Source organism: Cherax quadricarinatus, chromosome 60 (genome assembly GCF_038502225.1).
Source record: "Cherax quadricarinatus isolate ZL_2023a chromosome 60, ASM3850222v1, whole genome shotgun sequence".
Lineage (NCBI taxonomy): Eukaryota > Metazoa > Arthropoda > Malacostraca > Decapoda > Parastacidae > Cherax > Cherax quadricarinatus.
In genome coordinates this window covers 21,702,977-21,727,323 of record NC_091351.1, presented here as the reverse complement: position 1 = coordinate 21,727,323, position 24,347 = coordinate 21,702,977, and the positions used below count along the sequence as shown (strand labels likewise).

The 24,347-nt window shown below is 37.9% G+C and overlaps 1 protein-coding gene across 1 annotated transcript in view; it reads right to left on the bottom strand.

Annotated features, from left to right (window-relative positions):
• The window catches only part of LOC138854474 (Y+L amino acid transporter 2-like), a 179,197-nt gene that overhangs the window by 111,752 nt on the left and 43,098 nt on the right, over positions 1-24,347 (bottom strand). Inside the window, exons 3-4 of the mRNA XM_070098041.1 lie at positions 16,126-16,347; positions 4,030-4,255 (exon numbers count right to left, since the gene is read on the bottom strand). Coding sequence (XP_069954142.1) covers positions 4,030-4,255; positions 16,126-16,347 — 448 coding nt within the window. The remainder of the gene's footprint in view (positions 1-4,029; positions 4,256-16,125; positions 16,348-24,347) is intronic.

The following is a 24,347-nucleotide window of genomic DNA, read 5'->3' as shown; positions in this document are numbered from 1 at the left end:
GGAGAGAGTGTGGAGGAAGTGGATGTGTTCAGATATTTGGTAGTGGACGTGTCAGCGGATGAGTCTATGAATAATGAGGTGAGTTTAAGAAGTGAAGAAGGTAAATAGGTGAGTAGAGCACTGAGGATCCTGCGGAGATATAGAATAATAGGATAACAGAATAGTATTAATTAGTAAGTACATATTCTTATAGTGATACTCTTGGTTACTACGTAATAGGAAATATAATAGCCAGACTTAAGCTACAGCAAATCACCTTCAACAAAACATGTGACTTAACGGATTATGTTTCCCTGAAGAATAATTCGTTTGCCAAAAAAAAAAAAAAAAAAAAATATCGAAATTATATGTCAGCCACGTAATTAATAGAAAAAAAAGCTGGAATGCGCTCATTGTCAACTTAAACTACCATACGTCCAGGAATGTTCTACGAGGTTCTTTATAATGTTCTACGAGGTTCTTTATAATGTTCTACGAGGTTCTTTATAATGTTCTACGAGGTTCTTTATAATGTTCTAAGAGGTTCTTTATAATGTTCTACGAGGTTCTTTATAATGTTCTACGAGGTTCTTTATAATGTTCTACGAGGTTCTTTATAATGTTCTACGAGGTTCTTTATAATGTTCTACGAGGTTCTTTATAATGTTCTACGAGGTTCTTTATAATGTTCTACGAGGTTCTTTATAATGTTCTACGAGGTTCTTTATAATGTTCTACGAGGTTCTTTATAATGTTCTACGAGGTTCTTTATAATGTTCTACGAGGTTCTTTATAATGTTCTACGAGGTTCTTTATAATGTTCTACGAGGTTCTTTATAATGTTCTACGAGGTTCTTTATAATGTTCTTCAAGGTTCTATATAATGTTCTACGAGGTTCTTTATAATGTTCTTCAAGGTTCTATATAATGTTCTACGAGGTTCTTTATAATGTTCTACGAGGTTCTTTATAATGTTCTACGAGGTTCTTTATAATGTTCTACGAGGTTCTATATAATGTTCTACGAGGTTCTATATAATGTTCTACGAGGTTCTTTATAATGTTCTACGAGGTTCTATATAATGTTCTACGAGGTTCTTTATAATGTTCTACGAGGTTCTATATAATGTTCTACGAGGTTCTATATAATGTTCTACGAGGTTCTTTATAATGTTCTACGAGGTTCTTTATAATGTTATACGAGGTTCTTTATAATGTTCTACGAGGTTCTATATAATGTTCTAAGAGGTTCTTTATAATGTTCTACGAGGTTCTTTATAATGTTCTACGAGGTTCTTTATAATGTTCTACGAGGTTCTTTATAATGTTCTACGAGGTTCTATATAATGTTCTACGAGGTTCTTTATAATGTTCTACGAGGTTCTTTATAATGTTCTACGAGGTTCTTTATAATGTTCTACGAGGTTCTTTATAATGTTCTACGAGGTTCTATATAATGTTCTACGAGGTTCTTTATAATGTTCTACGAGGTTCTTTATAATGTTCTACGAGGTTCTATATAATGTTCTACGAGGTTCTTTATAATGTTCTACGAGGTTCTTTATAATGTTCTACGAGGTTCTATATAATGTTCTACGAGGTTCTTTATAATGTTCTACGAGGTTCTATATAATGTTCTACGAGGTTCTTTATAATGTTCTACGAGGTTCTTTATAATGTTCTACGAGGTTCTATATAATGTTCTACGAGGTTCTTTATAATGTTCTACGAGGTTCTATATAATGTTCTACGAGGTTCTTTATAATGTTCTACGAGGTTCTTTATAATGTTCTACGAGGTTCTATATAATGTTCTACGAGGTTCTTTATAATGTTCTACGAGGTTCTATATAATGTTCTACGAGGTTCTTTATAATGTTCTACGAGGTTCTATATAATGTTCTACGATGTTCTTTATAATGTTCTACGAGGTTCTATATAATGTTCTACGAGGTTCTTTATAATGTTCTACGAGGTTCTTTATAATGTTCTACGAGGTTCTTTATAATGTTCTACAAGGTTCTTTATAATGATCTACAAGGTTCTTTATAACGTTCTACAAGGTTCTATATAATGTTCTACGAGGTTCTATATAATGTTCTACAAGGTTCTATATAATGTTCTACAAGGTTCTATATAATGTTCTACAAGGTTCTATATAATGTTCTACAAGGTTCTATATAACGTTCTACAAGGTTCTATATAATGTTCTACAAGGTTCTATATGTTCTACAAGGTTCTATATAATGTTCTACAAGGTTCTATATAACGTTCTACAAGGTTCTATATAACGTTCTACAAGGTTCTTTATAACGTTCTACAAGGTTCTATATAACGTTCTACAAGGTTTTATATAACGTTCTACAAGGTTTTATGTAACGTTCTACAAGGTTCTATTTAACGTTCTACAAGGTTCTGTATAACGTTCTACAAGGTTCTATATAACGTTCTACAAGGTTCTATATAATGTTCTACAAGGTTCTATATAACGTTCTACAAGGTTCTATATAACGTTCTACAAGGTTCTATATAACGTTATACAAGGTTCTATATAATGTTCTACAAGGTTCTATATAACGTTCTACAAGGTTCTATATAATGTTCTACAAGGTTCTATATAATGTTCTACAAGGTTCTATATAACGTTCTACAAGGTTCTATATAATGTTCTACAAGGTTCTATATAATGTTCTACAAGGTTTTATATAATGTTCTACAAGGTTCTATATAACGTTCTACAAGGTTCTATATAGTGTTCTGCAAGGTTCTATGTAATGTTCTACAAGGTTCTATGTAATGTTCTACAAGGTTCTATATAACGTTCTACAAGGTTCTATATAATGTTCTACAAGGTTTTATATAATGTTCTACAAGGTTCTATATAACGTTCTACAAGGTTCTGTATAATGTTCTACAAGGTTCTATATAACGTTCTACAAGGTTCTTTATAACGTTCTACAAGGTTCTATATAACGTTCAGAAGATATACATCTCTAGTATTCCGTATATTCTTTCTGACGTAAAATCCTGACTATTCATAATTCTCGTTATTTCTTACCAGTTCCTCACCGCTTAACTCTCTTGACTTGTAAACACCTAAAGTTAGTTTCAATCAGCATATTATAATAACTGATCGCAGTCACCTAACTTCGTGTACCTGTACCTGTACGCTGCCCATAACCAACTGTATATAAATAGGCCTACTACTATTGCTTTTTTAATTAAAGGTAATAAGGCAATTATAGGTAGTAGGTTGGTAGACAGCAACCGCCCAGGGAGGTACTACCGTCCTGCCAAGTGAGTGTAAAACGAAAGCCTGTAATTGTTTTACATGATGGTAGGATTGCTGGTGTCCTTTTTTCTGTCTCATGAACATGCAAGATTTCAGGTACGTCTTGCTACTTCTACTTACACTTAGGTCACACTACACATACATGTACAAGCACATATATACACACCCCTCTGGGTTTTCTTCTATTTTCTTTCTAGTTCTTATTCTTGTTTATTTCCTCTTATCTCCATGGGGAAGTGGAACAGAATTCTTCCTCCGTAAGCCATGCGTGTTGTAAGAGGCGACTAAAATGCCGGGAGCAAGGGGCTAGTAACCTCTTCTCCTGTATATATTACTAAATGTAAAAGGAGAAACTTTCGTTTTTCCTTTTGGGCCACCCCGCCTCGGTGGGATACAGCCGGTGTGTTGAAAGAAAAGAAGAATAAGGCAATTTATGTACAGCTGTATAAACATAATTGCTCTACGAAATCACAAGATTGTTGTTAGGGGAGTACATATAGGGAGCGCATCTGTCTGGTGCTCAGCAGACGGAGGATCGAGCCTACACGGTATAGGACTGGACAACATATACTAAAGATTTAAGAAAGTCATGTTAAGTAAAGAAATTAGGAAACGTATTTAAAACAGTAGAGTCATTGATAATAAAAGAAATTAATTGAAAATGTCTTATGCCAAGTAATTGTAAACTTTTAATACAAGGCTGAGTGTGTAAATACGTTCACTGTTCACTAATACAAAGAGGCAGTAACACCGTCCTTACCAGCCACTGTAGGTAAAAAGTGTATGATAAAACGCTGTGGCTATGAAGGCCGGATGCCAGTTTGTGGCGGCCATGACGTCATCATAGTTGTGTGTGCGTCCCCACGCCAGATAGTAGATGCCGAGCACAATGATCATGATGAGAGACAATACCTTGGTGAGTGAGAGTATGTTCTGCACTCTGGTAGCCCATTTGACCTTCCTCGAGTTGACCCACACTAACGTAACTGTGGAGACACAAGGAAGGTAGACAAGTTTACACGGTCACAGTCATTAGCAACGTGGTTATTAAACTAGTAGACTGATTAATGGAAATTAAATCAAGGACTAAATAAAAAGAAAATTAGAATTTTGAATGCTATTAGCTAGTCTCTTAAATATATCACTGCAAATGAGTATCATTCTTTACATGTGGAAGAATTCCATTGTAATAACTAGCGTCAAAAGACGAGATTTCTCCCTTCATGACTCGCGAAATCGTAATGACACGATTGCAAACAAACCATACCACGGGCGGGGCTTGAACCCGCGCTCAGTGAGTCATAAAACTACTGACATATGCGTTAGCCACTGGGTCAGATGACTACAACAAGAGTCATCCAATTATGTATATTTATACACAGTGGTGCCTATGCTAACCTCCCTATGATGTATAAATATACCTAGTTGGATGAATCTTATTGTAGCAAGCTGGTCCAGTGGCTAAAGAGTCAGTCTGGTGTTTTAGAGAGTCTCTAACCGCGGGTTCAAGCCCCGCCTGTCCATATGAAATTTCAGTTAGTCTCTCATTTAATTACCCTCTTGATTCAAAATCTCTCTCTCTCTCACTCTCTCTCACTCTCTCTCTCTCTCTCTCTCTCTCTCTCTCTCTCTCTCTCTCTCTCTCTCTCTCTCTCTCTCTCTCTCTCTCTCTCTCTCTCTCTCTCTCTCTTTTTTTTTTTTTTTTTTTTACACAGGGTTTGACAAGGTTAAGGATCCCTTGCTTTATTGACAAGCTATTTACAGGTTAAGGATTCCTAACTTTATTGCCAAGCTAAGAGCTGTTACCTACATCAGCTCATTTGAAAGCATTTTCATTGTTATGAGACATACAAGTAGGGAACAGGATGAAGCTGGAGCCATCTGTGGGCCAGCATTTTCATTTGTTCAACTGACTTTATCTCGTTGACATCATTATGCTGTACGAATGTGTTCCATACTCGAGTCATCCTGGGTATATATGATTTCAGATGGAGTGATGTTCTGGAGAAGGGTACAGCCAGAGCGAAGTTGCTGCTTTCTGCCCGTCTTGTGGCATAAAAGCTGGTTTCTCGCTGTCCTCGAAGTGGATCCAAGTGTGGTACTTTGACAATATTGGCCTTGTACATAACAGTAAGACCACCCACATCCCTCCTGTGTTTAAGGCTCTACTGAAATGACAGATCTATCCAGGATGGGTCCAGGCGAGAGATGAGACGTCTTGCTCTGTTCTCTACTCTGTCAAGCAGTCGCAGATGAGAGGGGGTGCAGGCAAACCAAGAAAGTGGAGCATACTCAAGGTGTGAGCGTACTTGTGCCTCGTACAGAATCTTGCAACCCCTATTGTCAAGCAGATGCGAGATACGGTGAAGCGCTGTAAGATTCCTGGCTGCCTTGTTTGCAAGATTTACAACATGGTTCTTCATGGTTAGTTTGGAGTCAAATTTCACCCCAAGGATATCATCTTCTTCTCCAGGTGCCAACACCCTCCCATTCGTCCTTACTACTGCACCAGCATTACCATCATGGTGCCTAGAGACGATCATCATTTGCGTTTTCTCAGGTGCAAATGTTACTTGTCATCTATTTCCCCAAGCTGATATAGCTCGTAGCTGGTGATTGATGTAGCTTAGAGCAGCTGGCATTTCTTCTCTTGGATAAGTGAATGTCAGTGTACAGTCGTCTGCATATGCATGTGATTCTGGGATGAGATGATGAAGGTCATTGAAGTAGACATTCCATAACAATGGTCCTAGCACGCTTCCTTGTGGAACACTTGCCCCAATAGGATGTCTTGCTGATTCCGTTCCATTGAGAACTACACTTAGAGATCTACCATGCAGGTAATCACTGAGAAGACATAGCGTAGAGCCTGCAATTCCCAGTGCATGAAGTTTTGCTAAGAGGCCCTGGTGCCACACCACGTCGAAAGCACCAGCAATGTCCAGTGCAATCACACAGCTGACTTTGGATCATCCAGTGACTGGTGCCACTTAGTGGAGAGGTTTAACAACAGATCAGCAGCAGAGTAACCTTTCCTGAAGCCATATTGACTATCACAAAGTAGTGAGTGGTAGTCAAAAAACTCTGTCATTTGTCTTGAGATTATTGTCTCAAGGATCTTACCAGTGATTGACAAGAGTGACACTGGTTTGTAGTTGCTGATTTCTGCTCTGGTCTTCTTTTTGTGAACAGGGACTACATTTGCCTTTTTCCATAGAAAGAGCCATTTACACCTGGAGTTTACCTGGAGAGAGTTCCGGGGGTCAACGCCCCCACGGCCCGGTCTGAGACCAGGCCTCCACTGTACTAGGCAGTGCTGAAAGATGCGAGTTAGAGGTGCTGCTAGCTGGTCTGCACATCTTCTCAACAATCTTGGGCTCAACTTGTCTGGGCCCACAGCCTTTTCTTGGTCAAGTGATTTAAGAAGGAAATGCACCTCCTCCTGCCTTATTGTCACCACTGACAGTTTTGACACAGTTCTTGCAGCTAGCCAAGGAGGGTCCCTTGCTGGATCAGGAACTTGCATTTTGGTAGCAAAGTGTTCAGCAAAGAGGTCCGCCTTCTCTTGACTACTAGTAGAGGTGGTCCCATCCTGTCGATTTAGAGGTGGAGTAAGTTTATCAGGCAGATAACCTTGTCTGTCCTTAACCAAGGACCACCAGGTTTCGGAGCCTACCCTACCTGATGCTAGCTTTCTTTTTGTGTCCACCTCCCATTTAGCAATGGCCCACTTTTGAACGTCACCCATATGCCTACAGGCTTGCCTGTGCAAGTTCCTGTTATAGGTGGTAGGATGTCTCTTATACCTTCGCCATGCTCTGCACTTAGCAGTAGCAGCCTCTCTGCAACGAAAGCCAAACCAAGGCTGATCTGTAGGCTTCGTCACATATTGCCGGTGAGGAATGTGTTCTTGTTGTAGATTAAGGATGTGTCCAGTGAAGGCCTTTCACTTGGTTGTCGACATCCCCTTGGAGAAGCGCATTCCAATCGGTGGTGGCGAGCTCAGAGCAATAAACTGGCCAATTACCTCTTTCCCATAGCCAGGTTGTGCGTGTGGACTCCTCACCTCGTTCTGTTGGGATCTTAAGTGTCGTAAAAACAGCCTTGTCGTCAGACGATCCAACGTAGCCGAGGGGTTGACAAGTGACTATACCTTCTGCCAGATCACTCACTACTGGGTCAAGGGAGGAGCCAGAGATGTGAGTAGGGAAATCAACAAAGTTTCTCATATCAAATACTGCAAGAAGGTCATCAAAGTTCCTCTGTATAAGGTGTTGGTTGAGGTCACCAACAATTATATGTTGACAGTTGTGTTATAGCAGAAGGGAGTCCATATTTTCCATTAGGAAGTTGATGGGGTCTGCATGTTGCCACTGAGGTCTGTACATTGCACATGCTAGTACAGAGGTACTAGTGTTTAAGCAGAGCTTGAAGAACATCATTTCAAGATGAGTAGGGATGGCAACATCAATGTGCTGGGCATGAACACTTTTAGAGAAGCACACAGCAACACCTCCTCCTTGCCCTTGCCTGTCTCTTCTCATCCATGAGGTGTAGCCAGCAATTCTTGCAAAATTTTCTGGAGTCCTGTCGTCCAAAAATGTTTCAACAACAGCTATCATGTCGGGACGTCGAGTGTTCACAAAACTATGTGTAAACTCTCCAACATTAGTAATGAAACATCTAATGTTGGCCGACAGGATGCTGATAGACTGGCTCATCATGAGGTGGTGGGTGTGTAGGGCACGTAAGGTGCCTGCCCTTGAGAGAGGTAGGGTACTGAAGCAGCTGCAGGGATGTAGGTCTGTGGTCTTGTATAAGGCACAATACCACCTGCTGGGCTGAGATAGTAGTAGCTGAGTGGGTGACGTGTGAGTGTGTTCACCAATTCAGAGATCCTGCTGGTTTGTTCTGAGAACAGGTCTCTAAACAGGTGGTCCTGTCTGTCAAGTTCCTTTTTTTTCCGACACTGGTCCTCTTGATGTCCCTTTCTAGTAGCAGTAATTGCACCTGGTATCTCGCAGGCAGTTGTTGGCGGTGTGCCCCTTCCGGTGACAGCAAGAGCACAGCCTAGGTGCCTGGGAGGGTGGACTATGATCTGTTGCACCTCCTGTGTTTTGCAGATTTGTCCTCAGGTTCTGCTGCTGGGACTGTGTTAGTGGAGGGTGAGACGGCTGTAGATGTCTTCCTCCTGCATGTAGTCTAACGCAATTCTATCATTCTGTCATTGCGATACTTCAGGAGTTAATTCCTTTCCTGTTCCTCCTGCCTCGTTTAATAAATTAGTGAAATTAGCTGCACCATTTCTGATAGACTCCGTGAAAACAAAAAAAGTGTTCTCCAAGCTGGAATAAATGTTACACAGACGACGTTTTCTTTAATAGAACCTAATATGCAGAATCCCTAACATGAATTTTAGAGCTTATGTTCCAGCAGATGTCTGTCTTTCCAGTACATTGGTAATCGTAGTCTAGTTTTCATCTTCAATTTGTGAATCTGCTGAGAATTTTTCTAATAATGTTATTGAATCCAACACTGGATAGTTCTAAGGGCGGTCTGGAAATATACTTGAGAAAGAATGGTTGGGTTTAAGTTGACCATGCCTAGTATTGGCCCAAAATTCTACTGCCTTCTTAGTTTTGCATATATACTTCCTATTCAGACTCTTCGGAAGTCTGTATCACGAAAATCTGAGGAGAACTCACCAAGTTGTTCTGACAGATGTATCTGAAGAGTTGAGACTCAGATTCTCTTCCTACCTCTTGGACCACTTTCATCAGCACTGAAATCTGGACTTTTAAGCCTTATTATATACACTCTTGATACTGTACATTAAGTGTGTCTACACTCTTGCCTCATCCAAGTTATTCCACTAGTCAACAACTATAATACTAAAAAATTCCATTCTAACATTGGTTCATCCCTTTTTCAGCGTCTACATGTATCCCCTTGACCCTGGTCCTCTTTATTAAAACAGTCCATCATATATACATGTATTACAATAATGCCATTGAAATCCTTCTTTTCTCCAATGTCGTTAGGTTCAGATCCTTCATCCTCTACTCACAGAGTAACACTCGATGTTCTGGGACAAACCTCTGTGCAAGTCTTGGAACATTTTCAGGAGGCTCTGGCAGGTGCCACTTACTCAGTGATTGACTTAACAAGTTATGTATAAAGCACTGATGGACTTTTGTGTAATTTCTATCAGTTGTTCCAAAGTTTGCTTCTCTTACATGTGCTGCTAACAGTACATGGTAGTAGTAGTAGTAGTTATATATACTCACAATGATTGACTGAGAGCAATTATTTTTGGATCAAATGTTTTCAGAGATTGCCTCACCTCCCCGCCAAAATGACCCCCCCAACCGTGCCTAACTCCACCCGCGTCGCTCCCTCCCATGTAGCCCCTGATATCCCCACGACCGACCTCCACATTGACTCCCTCCGCCACGCTGATCCCTGTGACCGATCTCACTCCCTCACCCCTCATCCTCACCCAGTCCCCTCACCCTTCACTTTCCCCATTACCTCACCTTTACCCTCCCTTCTTCAATCACATAATAATATTCATCCAACAAGAAGACTTCTTAACACGATTAAGTCAGCGTGGGCCCCACTGTGCCTACACAGCAAGTTTTTCATGACGTATCTTATGGGATTTTTTGAATCCTTGTCAATTAGAATATTTTAGAGATAATGCCACAGCCTTCTCTTCTCCTGTCTTGAGATCCTTACATGAGAAAGAGGCTTGTGTAACTGTTATTTCCCTCTCTGTAGAGTGGGAGTGAAGGATCGGGGGTTATGACTTACAAGAGCAGTGTAGTATTTCCCCACCATAGAAGAGCCAAGTGTCCTCGGAATTCATTAACTGTACACTCGTTATGTGACAGTTTAAGTTATTAAGCTATATTATGAACGTCGTACAAGAACCAAGAACCCAGCCAAGTTAGGTGTGTTACTCTTGGTCCGAGGACACTCGGTAGTGTGGGAGCTTGCAAGCTAATTTCATCCTCATCCCTGTTTGGTACACTAGCCTACGAGCAGCATATATGCATTATCGTAACCACGGACGAGTGGTATTGGTTCTTGTTGGATTGGGTGGTCTTGTGGGTTAAGGTATCATGTTGTTCTGGCTCACAATGGCGGGTCAGTACAAGATGGGTTCGACTCCTTGTTATTGATCAACATCAACCGTCCGTGGTTACAATAATATATATATGCTGCTCGTAGGCTAGTACACCAAACAGGGATGAGAATGAAATTGACTTGCAAGCTCCTCCGACCACGAGCAACACACCTAGCTTGGCTGGGTGCTTGGTTCTTGTAGGGTTGGGTGGAACTGTGGGTTAAGGTGTCATGTGGTTCTGGCTCACAATGGCGGGCCAGTACAACATGGGTTCGAATCCCTGGCTAGGGCAGGGTTGTTATATATATATATATATATATATATATATATATATATATATATATATATATATATATATATATATATATATATATATATATATATATATATATATATATATATATATTTATTTATTTTTATTTATTATTTATTATCACACTGGCCGATTCCCACCAAGGCAGGGTGGCCCGAAAAAGAAAAACTTTCACCATCATTCACCCCATCACTGTCTTGCCAGAAGGGTGCTTTACACTACAGTTTTTAAACTGCAACATTAACACCCCTCCTTCAGAGTGCAGGCACTGTACTTCCCATCTCCAGGACTCAAGTCCGGCCTGCCGGTTTCCCTGAACCCCTTCATAAATGTTACTTTGCTCACACTCCAACAGCACGTCAAGTATTAAAAACCATTCGTCTCCATTCACTCCTATCAAACACGCTCACGCACGCCTGCTGGAAGTCCAAGCCCCTCGCACACAAAACCTCCTTTACCCCCTCCCTCCAACCTTTCCTAGGCCGACCCCTACCCCGCCTTCCTTCCACTACAGACTGATACACTCTTGAAGTCATTCTGTTTCGCTCCATTCTCTCTGCATGTCCGAACCACCTCAACAACCCTTCCTCAGCCCTCTGGACAACAGTTTTGGTAATCCCGCACCTCCTCCTAACTTCCAGACTACGAATTCTCTGCATTATATTCACACCACACATTGCCCTCAGACATGACATCTCCACTGCCTCCAGTCTTCTCCTCGCTGCAACATTCATCACCCACGCTTCACACCCATATAAGAGTGTTGGTAAAACTATACTCTCATACATTCCTCTCTTTGCCTCCAAGGACAAAGTTCTTTGTCTCCACAGACTCCTAAGTGCACCACTCACCCTTTTCCCCTCATCAATTCTATGATTCACCTCATCCTTCATAGACCCATCCGCTGACACGTCCACTCCCAAATATCTGAATACATTCACCTCCTCCATACTCTCTCCCTCCAATCTGATATTCAATCTTTCATCACTTAATATTTTTATCCTCATAACCTTACTCTTTCCTGTATTCACTTTTAATTTTCTTCTTTTGCACACCCTACCAAATTCTTTTTTAGTAAATGTCTACAGGAGAAGGGGTTACTAGCCCATTGCTCCCGGCATTTTAGTCGCCTCATACGACACGCATGGCTTACGGAGGAAAGATTCTTTTCCACTTCCCCATGGACAATAGAAGAAATAAAGAAGAACAAGAGCTATGTAGAAAAAGGAGAAAAACCTAGATGTATGTATATATATATATATGCATGTGCGTGTCTGCGAAGTGTGACCAAAGTGTAAGTAGGAGTAGCAAGATATCCCTGTTATCTAGCGTGTTTATGAGACAGAAAAAGACACCAGCAATCCTACCATCATGCAAAGCAGTTACAGGTTTCTGTTTCACAGTCATCTGGCAGGAAGGTAGTACTTCCCTGGGTGGTTGCTGTCTACCAACCTACTACCTATATATATATATATAAATATATATACATATATATATATATATATATATATATATATATATATATATGTCGTGCCGAATATGTAAAACTGGTCAATTAGCAAGAACTCGTCTAAAATTAAGTCCTTTCTGAAAATTTCTCTTATACATTTAAAGATATATTTTTTCATTAATGTTGATGTAAAAAATTTTAATTTTGCATCAAAAGAATCTTAGAAAACTTACCTAACCTTATTATAACAAGAACAATTTATTTTAGCCTAACCCAACTAAATATATTTTAAATACGTTTACAATAATTTAATACTAAACAAATACAATCAAATATACTTTTTTGGTTAGGTTCAGAATGATTTTGGCGAAATTATTGCATACACAAATTTTCACTTGTCCTATACGGCAAGATGAGCGTTGTTATTTAAGCCAAGATCGCAAATTCTGCCTATTCGGCACGACATATATATATATATATATATATATATATATATATATATATATATATATATATGCAAAACAACCACTCTGAAAGAATAGAGAAATTCCAAGCGCTTTCGTGACTACTCACATTATCAAGGAACTATAGTTCCTTGATAATGTGAGTAGTCACGAAAGCGCTTGGAATTTCTCTATTCTTTCAGAATGGTTGTTTTGCATATTCTGAAATCATCTGTTTACTGTGATCTTATTGCATATATATATATATATATATATATATATATATATATATATATATATATATATATATATATATATATATATATATATATATATATATATATATATATATATGCATATATATATACATATATATATATATATATATATATATATATGTCGTGCCGAATATGTAAAACTGGTCAATTAGCAAGAACTCATTTAAAATTAAGTCTTCTCTAAAATTTTCTCTTATACGTTTAAAGATATATTTTTTTCATTATTGTTGATGTAAAAATTTATAATTTTGCACCAAAAGGAACTTAGAAAACTTACCTAACCTTATTATAACAAAAACAATTTATTTTAGCCTAACCCAACGAAATATATTTTAGATTTGTTTACAATAATTTAATACTAAATAAACACAGTGAAATATATTTTTTTCGTTAGGTTCAGAATGATTTTGGCGAAATTATTGCATACACAAATTTTCGCTTGTCCTATATGGCAAGATGAGCGTTGCTATTTAAGCCAAGATGGCAAGTTCTGCCTATTCGGCACGACATATATATATATATACAAATATATATATATATATATATATACAAATATATATATATATATATACATATATATATATATATATATATAAATAAAAATATATATATTTTATATATATACATATATATATATATACACATATATATATATATATATATATAAATATATATATATATATATATACATATATATATATATATATATATATATATACATATATATATATACATATATATATATATATATATACATATATATATATATATATATATATATATATATATATATATATAGGCAGTAGGTAAAATGAAAGGGGGTAAGGCAGCCGGGATTGATGGGATAAAGATAGAAATGTTAAATGCAGGTGGGGATATAGTTTTGGAGTGGTTGGTGCAATTATTTAATAAATGTATGGAAGAGGGTAAGGTACCTAGGGATTGGCAGAGAGCATGCATAGTTCCTTTGTATAAAGGCAAAGGGGATAAAAGAGAGTGCAAAAATTATAGGGGGATAAGTCTGCTGAGTATACCTGGTAAAGTGTATGGTAGAGTTATTATTGAAAGAATTAAGAGTAAGACGGAGAATAGGATAGCAGATGAACAAGGAGGCTTTAGGAAAGGTAGGGGGTGTGTGGACCAGGTGTTTACAGTGAAACATATAAGTGAACAGTATTTAGATAAGGCTAAAGAGGTCTTTGTGGCATTTATGGATTTGGAAAAGGCGTATGACAGGGTGGATAGGGGGGCAATGTGGCAGATGTTGCAAGTGTATGGTGTAGGAGGTAGGTTACTGAAAGCAGTGAAGAGTTTTTACGAGGATAGTGAGGCTCAAGTTAGAGTATGTAGGAAAGAGGGAAATTATTTCCCAGTAAAAGTAGGCCTTAGACAAGGATGTGTGATGTCACCGTGGTTGTTTAATATATTTATAGATGGGGTTGTAAGAGAAGTAAATGCGAGGGTCTTGACAAGAGACGTGGAGTTAAAAGATAAAGAATCACACACAAAGTGGGAGTTGTCACAGCTGCTCTTTGCTGATGACACTGTGCTCTTGGGAGATTCTGAAGAGAAGTTGCAGAGATTGGTGGATGAATTTGGTAGGGTGTGCAAAAGAAGAAAATTAAAGGTGAATACATGAAAGAGTAAGGTTATGAGGATAACAAAAAGATTAGGTGATGAAAGATTGAATATCAGATTGGAGGGAGAGAGTATGGAGGAGGTGAATGTATTCAGATATTTGGGAGTGGACGTGTCAGCGGATGGGTCTATGAAAGATGAGGTGAATCATAGAATTGATGAGGGAAAAAGAGTGAGTGGTGCACTTAGGAGTCTGTGGAGACAAAGAACTTTGTCCTTGGAGGCAAAGAGGGGAATGTATGAGAGTATAGTTTTACCAACGCTCTTATATGGGTGTGAAGCATGGGTGATGAATGTTGCAGCGAGGAGAAGGCTGGAGGCAGTGGAGATGTCATGTCTGAGGGCAATGTGTGGTGTGAATATAATGCAGAGAATTCGTAGTTTGGAAGTTAGGAGGAGGTGCGGGATTACCAAAACTGTTGTCCAGAGGGCTGAGGAAGGGTTGTTGAGGTGGTTCGGACATGTAGAGAGAATGGAGCGAAACAGAATGACTTCAAGAGTGTATCAGTCTGTAGTGGAAGGAAGGCGGGGTAGGGGTCGGCCTAGGAAAGGTTGGAGAGAGGGGGTAAAGGAGGTTTTGTGTGCGAGGGGCTTGGACTTCCAGCAGGTATGCATGAGCGTGTTTGATAGGAGTGAATGGAGACAAATGGTTTTTAATACTTGACGTGCTGTTGGAGTGTGAGCAAAGTAACATTTATGAAGGGGTTCAGGGAAACCGGCAGGCCGGACTTGAGTCCTGGAGATGGGAAGTACAGTGCCTGCACTCTGAAGGAGGGGTGTTAATGTTGCAGTTTAAAAACTGTAGTGTAAAGCACCCTTCTGGCAAGACAGTGATGGAGTGAATGATGGTGAAAGTTTTTCTTTTTCGGGCCACCCTGCCTTGGTGGGAATCGGCCAGTGTGATAATAAAAAAAAAATAATATATATATTTTATATATATATATATATATATATATATATATATATATATATATTTATATATATATATTGAAACAAGTCACTCTGATTTCTTTTAGTTATCGTGGGTTCTTTACTCATATGTTGTTATATATGATAATCTATGTAGCTGTATTTGTGTATACCTGAATAAACTTATGAGTGAGAAAGGTTAGATCTGAGAAAAACCTACCCAGGCTTGCTACACTGACACTCAATTATTACATTATTGCTTCTACTAGTCGGCTCCGCCTCTTCTGTCGACTTCAAGATTTTCTCCGCCTCACCTGTGCCAGTGTTTAAGTCTCCATTGTGATTGTTCGAGACTATGGTGCAAAGCTTTCCTCTGGGCTGAGGATTTTACCACCTCTAAACTACTTCCTCGAGAGTGATAGACTGATTATATAGCTTCTTTGTCTCCACTGCTTCTGCTTCTTCTCTATTCGACTGAAGAAGCCTACTGTGCAGGTGAAACGTTTTGGAACAAAGATATCTACTGTTGCACAAGTGTCTTAATTATCTGCGGAGGTATTTTGAAAAGCCTAGCTAACGGTTTACTAAATTTCTACTTTCAATTTAAAACTCATTTAGTTTTAGAATGTAATAATGGCACTAGCAACATTTATGTTTTAGGCGACGATACACACTTCTTACACGTCCTTCACTCACCAATGAGAAGAATCCCCACGATCCTGAGAGTGGACTGCGGAGGATCCTGACAGTCCGGAAGGAAGGGCTTTAGGATGTAGTTAGCAAAGGTTAGCGCCCCGATTGCTCTGTTGCTTGGCACACTGATCATAATTGTCTGCCACAGGTAGAGGAATGCAGGTATGGGACCAAACGCCTCTTGTAAGTAAATGTATCTTCCTCCACTCTCCTGAATCATCAAGCCTGAGGGTGAAAGTGCACAATGTCAGGTCAGATATTACCAAGATGGAGAAAGAATTTTTTTGAAGTGAATGGTGAAGTATTTCATGAGGGAATACTTGAGGGAGAGAGGTAGAGGATTTTGGTGGTGGAGAGTAGTTAGTTATAATGGGAATTCAATTTAAGAATGTTGGTCGAAGGGTTTCAAAGGATGCAGATACATGACTGTCTATAATAATTCAAAGGACGTTGGTATATGAGTGTTTATATTGAATCAAAGGGCATTGGTATATGACTAGCTGTCAATACTGAATCAATGAACGTTAGTACATGACTAGCCATCTATACTGATTCGATGGATACATGTACATGACTGTATCGATATCAGAAAAATGGATGCTATGATTATTGTATATATTGTTTTTTCATCTAATATTATATTGCTGATGTTTTTAGTTACCCTCTAACACAAAAATTTCATGTTTAATATTATTATTTGATTTATATTATTATTTATATTATTTATATTATAGGTAGGATGTGACAACTAAACCTCTCATTCATTCATGCAGCGGCAGCAACGGTATCCTACCAGCTCTTCTTTCTCAAAAAACATCGCTCAACAAAACTTGTGATGGCCTAAAGTGAAAGTTCAACTACATGAACCCACGTAGACCACAACATGACCCAAGAATACTAAGAATGTAACCCAAATCTTGACAAAATTAGAAGATCTAAGGAAGACAGCCCTGCTAACCCAAACACTGCCTCCGCTGCCAGACAATCACTTAACCCAAGCTCCGAGAAAACAAGCCTTCTCCTCCATTGCTACACAGTATCTACTTCAGTGATACTATGAAAGGATATCGCAGAAGAAACAACACCAGTAATAAAAGAATAACAGCAAGGACCCTAGAACTCAACTTGTCTACCCAGCAGGACACCAGTGTATCATCAACCCCCCTCACTGCCGCCACCCAAGGAACAACAACAACAACAACAAACATGGCTGACTCCCCCTCCAACTCCACTCCCTTCAAAGGATTCACCCATGATAACTCAGGTATGATTATTCCTGACAATATCAAGGACTACATCGTTGCTCTAGAAAATGAAATCAAAGATATCAAAGCAACACTCGAGCGACGAGAATCCAAGATAACCAACCTCGAGAATAAGATCCAAAACCTTGAAGAGAAGATTACATCGGGAAGTGCTGACACAGAAAATACTCTGAAAACAGCTATAGCCAGTCACACTGAGCAAATAACAACAATAAATATGAAGGTTGAAGAAGCAATCAAGGACTGGAATCAGAACATGCACACTCGACTAAATGAATACCTTGATTTCCAAGACGACAAAACTGAACAAGATAAGTTGTCTGATGCAGTAATAATAAACAGTCCACACATTCCTAGTGACATAACACAAGCACAGTGCAAAGAAACTGCTATCAGGATAATACAGAACCACGTACAAGTCATCGTGCAAAACAATGAAATCAAAGAAACACGTTTGCTAGGAAAACCAGGAAGTAAACACAGTATAATGATCCGACTTCATTCATACGATAAAAGAAAGGATCTAATTAAATCAGCAATTACAATGAAAAATGGAGTGTACATAAATGAGTGTCTAACAAAAAAACGTCAAAACCTTCTGTTCAGGCTGAGAAAACTTAAACAGGAAAACAAAATACATCAGTGTTTCACGCGAGATGGGAAAATACTAGTAAGGAAAACATCAACAGGACAACAATATACCATCTCAAACGAACATGATTTCTCTACCTTCCTTAGAAAAGCTGACATTTCTGTAACAGATTAGATAAGTGCCCTTAATACATATATACGTGTGGTGCATATAGTGTACGTTACTATTATATTGTACATTATTATTTTTCATCACTAGCTAATGAAATACCTCCAATACTCTATACTTCTTTCTTACTGCTATTAATTGCTCATAATTTTAAATTACAAGTCAAATCTTACTCCAAATTAATAATATTCATTATTCTTACCTGTCCATTTAATTTTGTTTATCACTACTTGTTTTTTAGTCACTTTTCATTGTGTATGCAATTAGTGTATATTCCAATTACTTTTTTGCAAGTACCAAAACTATCTTTTGCTAGCTAGTACCAACTACCTCATTTTTTTTACATTTATTGTGCAATAAACTGCTCAATTTATTTAATATTACAAATCAGATCTTACTCCTAAATCAATATTATTTCATAGTGACCACCTGTCCATTTAACTTTGTTTACCATTACTTAATTTTAGTCCCTTATATATTTTCTCCTTTATTTTAGCTTTATATAACTACCCTAGTTTATACATTCACAATTGTTAAAATAATCAAGGTGCTATTCTCAGGTGCTAAAGTAGAATAAGTTCACAATTTTGCCATTATATTCCAAAGCTCATTTATTTGATTACCACTTTATTGTTCACCACAACTTACATTAGTCCCTTTTATATTATTATTTTATACTATAATTCTAACTTTAAAGAATTACCTTTATAGTACTACCTACTATCATATTCCCAAGCTCCATTATTTGATTGTCACTTTATTTGTATTAGTCCCTTTTATATTGTCTCCTTTATTTTAGCTTAAAAAAAAAAAAAAAAAAAACTACCTTAGCTCATTATTTTACATTTGTTAAACAATTCAGGTGCAATTTTTTAGCTTAAGACTATTTACTTTGTTTTATACTTAATTCTAACTATAGATTCACTACAAATCTTATGATTACAAGCATTGATCCTGATACCAACCTCTTATTTAATGACTTAAATGAATCAAACAGTTACTGTAATTACTACACTGCAGAACAATCAAAGGCACTTCTCAGTGCCAACAACAACATAACTATCTTTAACTACAATATCAGATCTTTAAGCAAGCATTACGATGACCTCATAGCATTACTAAATTCCTTACATGCCAAAATGTCCATCATTACACTAACTGAAACCTGGCTAAAGCCTGATAGTACAGATGTCTATGCCATTCCTGGTTACACAGCCATACACAACTGTAGGCCAGACCAACAAGGGGGTGACACAGCCATATACTACTCAGACCAACTAGAATGTATCACTAATACTTGCACAAGGGATGAACATGGGGAATATATAATAGCCAAATTCAAATCCAAATACCTACAAAAACCTCTCACATTGATAAACATTTACAGAGTTCCACAGTCAAACATTAGCCAATTTAGTCAAAACCTAGGAAGTATGATAACTGATGCACGCATGAACAAAGATCACTTGCTACTCTCAGGTGACTTCAATATAAATCTCCTGCAAGACCAGGACCCACACGTCACTGAATTCACAAACATAATGAGTAACTGTATGTTGCTACCAACAGTAACAAAACCTACAAGAGTTACAGAGACTAGTGTTTCCCTACTTGACCACATCTGGACCAACACCATATCCCCTTTAAAATCAGGCATAATTACAGATAATACCACAGACCACTACCCTACTTTTCTCATAACAACTCTTGGTAAATTACCCCAAGACACTACTAAAGTTACCTTCAGACTTCACAATGAGGCAGCAATTAATAACTTCACAACAGCAGTAGCAAACATTGACTGGCACACTGAGCTAGAAATCTATACAGATATTGACGAATGTATTAATAATTTTCTAAAAAAGACCCAATACCTCTATAACAAGCACTGCCCTAAAAAAACTAAACAGATGACAGCTAAGAGACTGAACAGTCCCTGGTTAACACCCAGCATTCTCAAATCCATAAATACAAAACACCAATATGAAAAACAGTACAGAATGGGTCACATAACCAGAGACCAAACAAAACGTTACTCGTCAATCCTAACCAGCCTGATAAGAAGGGCAAAAAAATTGTATTATGAGAACAGATTATCCAACTTACGAGGTGATATAAAAAAGACCTGGAAAACCCTATCAGAAATTCTAGGAACAAAAAAGATATCACGAAATAGCGAAATAAAATTAGCAAAATCAGATGAACCCCAACTCCCACCAACAGAAACAACAAACAGACTCAATGACTTCTTCTCCACTATAGGACAAAACCTTGCCAATAAAATCCCAAGCTCAGATACCCCACCAAATGACTACCTCACTGGCAACTACCCGAACACACTGTTCCTAGCTCCGACTAACCCATACGAAGTCTCCCTTATTATCAACACGCTAAAAAACAAGGCAGGAGATTTAAATACCTTACCACCCTTTATATACAAAAAAGTGTCACAAGTGCTATCACCAATCATTGCAACACTCTTTAACAAATCCATTGAATCCTCCACCTTCCCTACAGTACTCAAAATAGCAAGGGTCACCCCGATCCACAAAGGAGGAGACCAAACAGAGTTGAATAACTATAGGCCAATATCCAACTTACACCCTCTCTCAAAAATCTTCGAAAAATTAATTCATAAACGAATCTACTCCTACCTTATCTCCCAAAACATACTCAACCCCTGCCAATTTGGATTCAGGCCAAATAAAAATACTAATGATGCTATTATACACATGCTAGAACATATATACACTGCAATAGAGAAAAAAGAAGTCCCACTGGGGATCTTCATTGACTTACGTAAAGCTTTTGATACAGTTAACCATGACTTGCTCCACGTAAAATTGTCACACTATGGTATAAGAGGGCACTCCCTCAACTACCTCAAGTCATACCTCAGCAACAGAAGCCAATATGTGTATGCAAATAGGGCAAACTCTTCTGCACAACCAATTACAGTTGGTGTCCCACAGGGAAGTGTCCTTGGCCCTCTTCTCTTTCTCCTATACATAAATGACCTACCAAATGCTTCGCAATTACTCAAACCCACACTATTTGCAGATGACACTACATACGTCTTCTGCCACCCGAGCCCAGTCACGCTAGCCAATACTGTAAATACCGAATTACAGAAAATATCTACCTGGATGAGGACTAACAAACTTACACTAAACATTGACAAAACCTACTTCATTCAGTTTGGTAACAGAGCTACAGATGTCCCTCTTAACATAATGATAAACGGATCACCTATCACAAAGCTAACAGAGGGAAAATTCTTAGGAATCCACCTTGATAATAGACTCAAATTTCATACACATATACAACAAATTTCTAAGAAAATTTCCAAGACTGTAGGCATACTATCGAAGATACGGTACTATGCTCCACAGTCAGCCCTCCTGGCCCTATATCACTCTCTTATTTACCCCTATCTCACCTATGGAATTTGTGCATGGGGCTCAACAACAAGTAACCATCTCAGACCACTAATTACCCAACAAAAGGCTGCAGTTAGAATGATAACAAATTCTCTCTATAGGCAGCACACTCCACCAATATTCAATACACTAAACCTACTCACCATACAAAACATTCATACTTATTACTGCACCTATTACATACATAGAACACTTAACTCTGATATTAACCCTCCCCTCAAACATCTCCTTGCCAACCTCAACAGAACACATGACCATAACACAAGGCACAGATCACTCTTTGATGTTCCTCGTGTCCATCTCACACTATGCAAAAACTCAATGCACATAAAAGGCCCTAAAATCTGGAATTCATTACCTGTAAATATAAAAGAAACACTACCTGTTTATAAATTCAAGTCTCTTCTCAAAGATCATTTACTCACCCAAAACCAAATAAATACTGAATAACTGAACCTTATAAGTTGTATATCTTAAATGTTTCTCACAATTATATCACATAAATGTTAAACCTAAAACCCAATCTAACTTTATTATTTTTTAAATACACTACCTAACAGAATACTCCATTCTACTGAATGTACAACAATGCATACAACCATATGACCTGTCTTTGTAATACTCACTTGTGCTTCATAGTAATCTGTTTACATTAAAGTTTTATCACTGACTTCATCATTGCTTAGTTAATCTTAAGTTAATTTTAAGCCAGCCCGTAATGCTATGCATAGTATAAGTGGCTTTGGCATGCTGCTCTTATCTGTATTTTTTTGTACCTCTGTATGTGTGCTCAAATTTTTAAATAAATAAATAAATAAATAAATAAAGGAAAGCTTTCAGGAAATACTGCAAACTACCTGTCTGCTTGTTTCATAGTTGGTGACAGGGGTGAGCTGGTACAAGTCACCCTATGATGTATCTGTTCAGTCTCACTAATCCTTGTGCAGGAAACGTCTCTATTCTCCTATCAAAAAAAAAAAAAAAAAGAATTGCACTCTGTTCATAGAGCATTATTTAGACTTCGTGATATATTAAGTTTTCATAGGCTGAGTGTGTCGTAGGACGCTGTATTTCTGGTCTGACTTCAGTTCTCAACCTACATTGTTTTGGTATCTAGTCACTGTCATAACCAGCAAACTGGAATTGCTAAACTCAGTTTCAGTAATAGGGAGTTCAGCATATCGGGGACAACTTGCTGATGGTGCTCCACTTAATCAGTTTTGGTCTCCTTGTTAATTGTCTGATGCTGTGCTGTTCACTGCTGTTTCGAGCATTACTGCTGCTTGGCGAACGATTCATCATATTGTCCAAGCAAGCTGTTTGATTGCTTAAATGGTCCAGAAGTTAGCTTATCTAGGGACTTGTTGTTGTCAGCACATTCTAAGTCGAGTCAATCCAAGCACATAACACTTACAAATGCATCAACTTATGAATCTATATCACTCTTGTACTTGTTATTATTGTGGAAAATTGCATTTATCTGAATATAACTCATTATGTACATAACAGTAAATGATAACAAAGATAATTATTATTTATCAATGTTACATAGACAAGTAGGAATGTGGGACACCTAGGTCGCAAAAATGTCCCCCTTCGATACCTACCACTGTCATAACCACAAGTTGCTCTGGACCTATTAATTAAATGAAATATACATACACCAGGAATACTGGTAAATATATAAATTTGTGGACTGTATATTAAAAATAATAAATGGTTATATATATATATATATATATATATATATATATATATATATATATATATATATATATATATATATATATATATATATATATATATATATATATATATATATATATATACACAATTACATAACAGAAGGAGAATATCTTAATATCACTCACCAATTTGACTGGAGATTAATGTGTATCATACTCAGAAAACCTCACTCTAACTAAATCTATGAAAACACTGGCCAGAATTATACACAAATCTAGAGAGCTTATCTGAGGTTCCTGGAGCTGTCTTGTCCAGTCGTCTGAAATCTTAAGTTATGCAGGAATGCATGTCCAACAATTTCGCCTCCTATTTGAGAGGTATCAGCCCAATTTTAACCTCTAGAGCACAAAAATTCCTTCCCATTACAGTAACGTTGTATCCAATTCAAAACCAAGATGGCGAGTCTCGTCTGCGCAGACGCAGGCTTTCCGTTTTCTATGACATAAATATTATTAAATACAGCGTGGCCATCTATTTACATATAAATACTGAATTTCTGGAAAATATATACAGTATTTTCCACAATTATACCTCATCATAGCATATTACCTGATGGTAAATATTCATAAGCGAATTATAGTGTAGTGGAAAATGGCCAATGTACTCTCTATTTTTAAATCAGGGGACAAGTCGTTACCATCAAATTACCGCCCAGTAAGCCTGACCTTAATTGTAGGCAATTACTCAAGTGTTGACCTGTACATTATTCACCAGTGGTGACCTGTACCTTGCTTTGTCAAGACGTGATTAGTGTGCTCGCCGATCGTAGCTACCTGAGATTGTGGTGATGCCTTCTCTCGATTATGAGCAGCTATATCTCCAGCCTAAGGCAAAGTTAACAGAAGCAAGAAGAGAAATTCAGCGACTAAAGGGTATGTGCAAGGATTATCCCTGGAACAACATCGTCGAAGATTGGACCAACGAATGGATGCTAGTTGGAACTGAAGGGACGAAGCTGAAGTTCAAGAAGGTCCAGGAGACTGCTATGAAAATCAGCAACTCCTTTTCCTTGTT